This window comes from Lethenteron reissneri, chromosome 70 (genome assembly GCF_015708825.2).
Source record: "Lethenteron reissneri isolate LAM-NWPU_2019-01 chromosome 70, ASM1570882v1, whole genome shotgun sequence".
NCBI classification, from domain to species: Eukaryota; Metazoa; Chordata; class Hyperoartia; order Petromyzontiformes; family Petromyzontidae; genus Lethenteron; species Lethenteron reissneri.
The window spans coordinates 1,589,712-1,593,897 of NC_083848.1; the positions used below are offsets into that span (position 1 = coordinate 1,589,712).

Sequence of the window (4,186 nt, forward strand, 5' to 3'; positions counted from 1 at the left end):
TCACGCGACCACCCTCGCCCGAGGCGCCACGCGCCGCCTCCCGAACGCCTTGGCGAGACTCCGACGGATGTCGGCGGTGCGCAGGCCGTAGATGAGCGGATTGAGGGCGGGCGGGGCGAAGTACTGCAGCGTCTGGAACACGACCACGAGGTCGCCGGGTAGACCCATCGCCAGCTGGAGACTGCTGAAGAAAGTGAAGAAGACGGAGCCGAACGAGACGGCGATGACGGCGAAGTGCGTCACGCACGAGTGGACCGCTGCCTTGCCGACACCTCCACCTCTTCTCCCTCCTCTTCCTCCTCCTCTTCCTCCGCGGTGCAGCTCGCGGAAGATGAGCGCGTACGATGCGAGGATGACTACGAGGGGCAGCGCGAGTCCCGTCGTGAGGTTCGTGTAGTAGAGGGCGGTGTAGGAGCGCGTCTCGGTGCACGCGAGCGAGCTCAGGAACGTGACCTGGCAGCACGGGGCGAGCAGCACCATCGGTCGGCAGTAGTCGAGGCTTGCCACGTTGGCGTAGGCGAGCACGGGCAACACGGCGGCGGCGATGAGAACCGGGATGGAGCGGAGGACGCGCGCGTTCGACGCGAGGGCTCCGTAGCGCAGCGGGTGAACGACGGCCGCGTAGCGATCAAGCGACATCGCGACGAGGATGAACGCCTGCAGGCGGATGGCGACGTGGTAGACGAACATTTGTGCGACGCACTCGAGCAGCGAGATGCGATTGCGCGCCACGAGGTTGGCCATGATCCTCGGCAGAGCGTTCGTGACGACGGCGACATCAGTGAGCGTGAGCAGCGCCATGAGCAGGTACATGGGCCGGTGGAGTTTGGACTCGAGGCAGATGATGAGGCCGAGCGTCGCGTTGGCAGCCACCGTGAATGTGTAGATGAGGAGGAGGGCAGAGAAGGCCGAGTAGCGAGCGGCGGGGGGGTCTCGGAAGAGCGTGGACATGAGGATGAGGTCCGAGGAGGAGGAGTCGAGGGTGTGGGTGGCGTTTGATGGCGGTGGTGGTGATGGTGGTGACGAAGACGGTGATGATGATGATGATGATGTTGTTTTCCACTCCATGGCTGAGACGTCGGAGGGGATGGGAGGTGGTGAGTGGGTAAGGGGGCAGTGTGAAGTGTGGACCAATTTCATTCATCTCGTCTTAAAGGAATGTATTTTATAGCGCCTTGAACCGAGGTGCTTTACGGAGAATTAAGAACGGCACAACAACAACAACGACGGCGTTTGAATGTAATGGTGGAAAGATGGGGTGAATAATGTACATGGCGGTAAACGATGGAGGGAAATCTGTGGTGATGATGATGATGAATGGATTGGATGAATGGGGTTAATGAGTGATAGGCATTTAATAATAATTCGTATTATTTTACGTAAAATTATGATGAGTGGATTCGATGAATGGGGTTAATGAGTGATAGCCGTATGATGAGATTAATCATTGTTATTATTATTCTGACAGCAAATGATGATGAATGTATTGAATGAATGTGGGTTAATGATAGCGGTTATGAGAGGGAGATTAAAGCAGTGGTTCTTCAACTTAACTTTTTAGCATTGGGTTATCAATGGTTGCAACAATGTGCAATGTTAATCATCAATACATAGGGATTGATGAAACAAAGTCAAGTTGTAACACACGTGCCCCATGCTTAATATGTGATTTCGATTATTTAACTTCTGAACTCATATCTGACCGCGTCTCGCATCCACCCCCAGAAAGACAAACTCACACAAGTGGTGAGTGCGAGATTCATCACGATGGCTAGGAGATGGTAACTACCTCGCCTGGTATACAGGAGGTCGTGGGTTCCATCCCGACCCTAACGCCTGCTGATTATTTGGAGTCTGCGTGTGTCTCTCTCCCCGTGGTGAGATGTTAACAATCTCGCCTGTTCTACAGGAGGTCGTGGGTTCGATCCCGACCCTGACGATGCCTGCTGCTGTAAATTTGGAGTCTGCGTCTCTCTCTCTCTCATCATCATCACCACGGTAGAGAGATGTTAACTACCTCGCCTGGTCTACAGGAGGTAGTGGGTTCGATCCCGACCCTGACGATGCCTGCTGCTGTATATTTGGAGTCTGCGTCTTTCCCTCTCATCATCATCATCACGGTGGCTAGGAGATGTTAACTACCTCGCCTGGTATGCAGGAGGTCGTGGTTTCGATCCCGACCCTGACGATGCCTGCTGCTGTATATTTGGAGTCTGCGTCTTTCCCTCTCATCATCATCATCACGGTGGCTAGGAGATGTTAACTACCTCGCCTGGTATGCAGGAGGTCGTGGTTTCGAACCCGACCCTGACGATGCCTGCTGCTGTATATTTGGAGTCTGCGTCTCTCTCTCTCTCTCATCGGCATCATCATCATCATCATCACGGTGGTTAAGAGATGTTAACCACCTCGCCTGGTGTACAGGAGGGCGTGGGTTCGATCCCGACCCTGGCGATGCCTGCTGCTGTATATTTGGAGTCTGCGTTTCTCTCTCTCTCTCATCGGCATCATCATCACGGTGGTTATGAGATGTTAACTACCTCGTCTGGTCTACATGAGGTCGTGGGTTCGATCCCGACCCTGACGATGCCTGCTGCTGTATATTTGGAGTCTGCGTCTCTCTCATCATGATCATCATCACGGTGGCTAGGAGATGTTAACTACCTCGCCTGGTATACAGGAGGTCGTGGATTCGATCCCGACCCTGACGATGCCTGCTGCTGTATATTTGGAGTCTGCGTCTTTCCCTCTCATCATCATCATCACGGTGGCTAGGAGATGTTAACTACCTCGCCTGGTATGCAGGAGGTCGTGGTTTCGATCCCGATCCTGACGATGCCTGCTGCTGTATATTTGGAGTCTGCGTCTTTCCCTCTCATCATCATCATCACCGGTGGCTAGGAGATGTTAACTACCTCGCCTGGTATGCAGGAGGTCGTGGTTTCGATGCCGACCCTGACGATGCCTGCTGCTGTATATTTGGAGTCTGCGTCTTTCCTCTCATCATCATCATCACGGTGGCTAGGAGATGTTAACTACCTCGCCTGGTATGCAGGAGGTCGTGGTTTCGATCCCGACCCTGACGATGCCTGCTGCTGTATATTTGGAGTCTGCGTCTCTCTCTCTCATCGGCATTAATCATCATCATCATCATCACGGTGGTTAAGAGATGTTAACTACCTCGCCTGGTGTACAGGAGGTCGTGGGTTCGATCCCGACCCTGGCGATGCCTGCTGCTGTATATTTGGAGTCTGCGTCTCTCTCTCTCTCTCTCATCGGCATCATCATCACGGTGGTTAGAGATGTTAACTACCTCGTCTGGTCTACATGAGGTCGTGGGTTCGATCCCGACCCTGACGATGCCTGCTGCTGTATATTTGGAGTTTGCGTCTCTCTCTCTCATCATCATCACGGTGGCTATGGGATGCTAACTACCTCGCCTGTTCTACAGCAGGTCGTGGGTTCGATCCCGACCCTGATGATGCCTGCTGCTGTGTATTTGGAGTGTGCGTCTCTCTCTCTCTCATCATCATCACGGTGGCTAGGAGATGTTAACTACCTCGCCTGGTCTACAGGAGGTCGGGGTTCGACCCCGACCCTGACGATACCTGCTGCTGTATATTTGGAGTCTGCGGTCTCTCTCATCATGATCATCATCACGGTGGCTAGGAGATGTTAACTACCTCGCCTGGTATACAGGAGGTCGTGGATTCGATCCCGACCCTGACGATGCCTGCTGCTGTATATTTTGAGTTTGCGTCTCTCTCTCTCTCATCATCGTCACGGTGGCTAGGAGATGTTAACTACCTCGCCTGGTCTACAGGAGGTCGTGGGTTCGATCCCGACCCTGACGATGCCTGCTGGTGTATATTTGGAGTCTGCGTGTCTCTCTCATCATCATAACGGTGGCTAGGAGATGTTAAACTACCTCGCCTGGTCTACAGGAGGTCGTGGGTTCCATCCCGACCCTAACGCCTGCTGATTATTTGGAGTCTGCGTCTCTCTCTCTCATCGGCATCATCATCACGGTGGTTAGGAGATGCTAACTACCTCGCCTGGTCTACAGGAGGTCGTGGGTTCCATCCCGACCCTAACGCCTGCTGATTATTTGGAGTCTGCGTGTGTCTCTCTCCCCGTGGTGAGATGTTAACAATCTCGCCTGGTCTGCAGGAGGTCGTGGGTTCGA

At 53.7% G+C, this 4,186-nt stretch overlaps 1 protein-coding gene across 1 annotated transcript; it reads right to left on the reverse strand.

Annotated features, from left to right (window-relative positions):
• LOC133360984 (olfactory receptor 2A14-like) lies at nucleotides 1-1,233 on the reverse strand. The gene has a single exon (XM_061579868.1). The coding sequence runs from the start codon at nucleotides 1,138-1,140 to the stop codon at nucleotides 1-3; it is 1,140 nt and encodes a 379-aa protein (XP_061435852.1). The 5' UTR covers nucleotides 1,141-1,233.
• Nucleotides 1,234-4,186: the final 2,953 nt, after the last annotated feature.

Excerpts from the sequence above, each read along its gene's own strand:
- LOC133360984 (XM_061579868.1), bottom strand. The coding sequence starts at position 1,140 with ATGAAATTGGTCCACACTTCACACTGCCCCCTTACCCACTCACCACCT.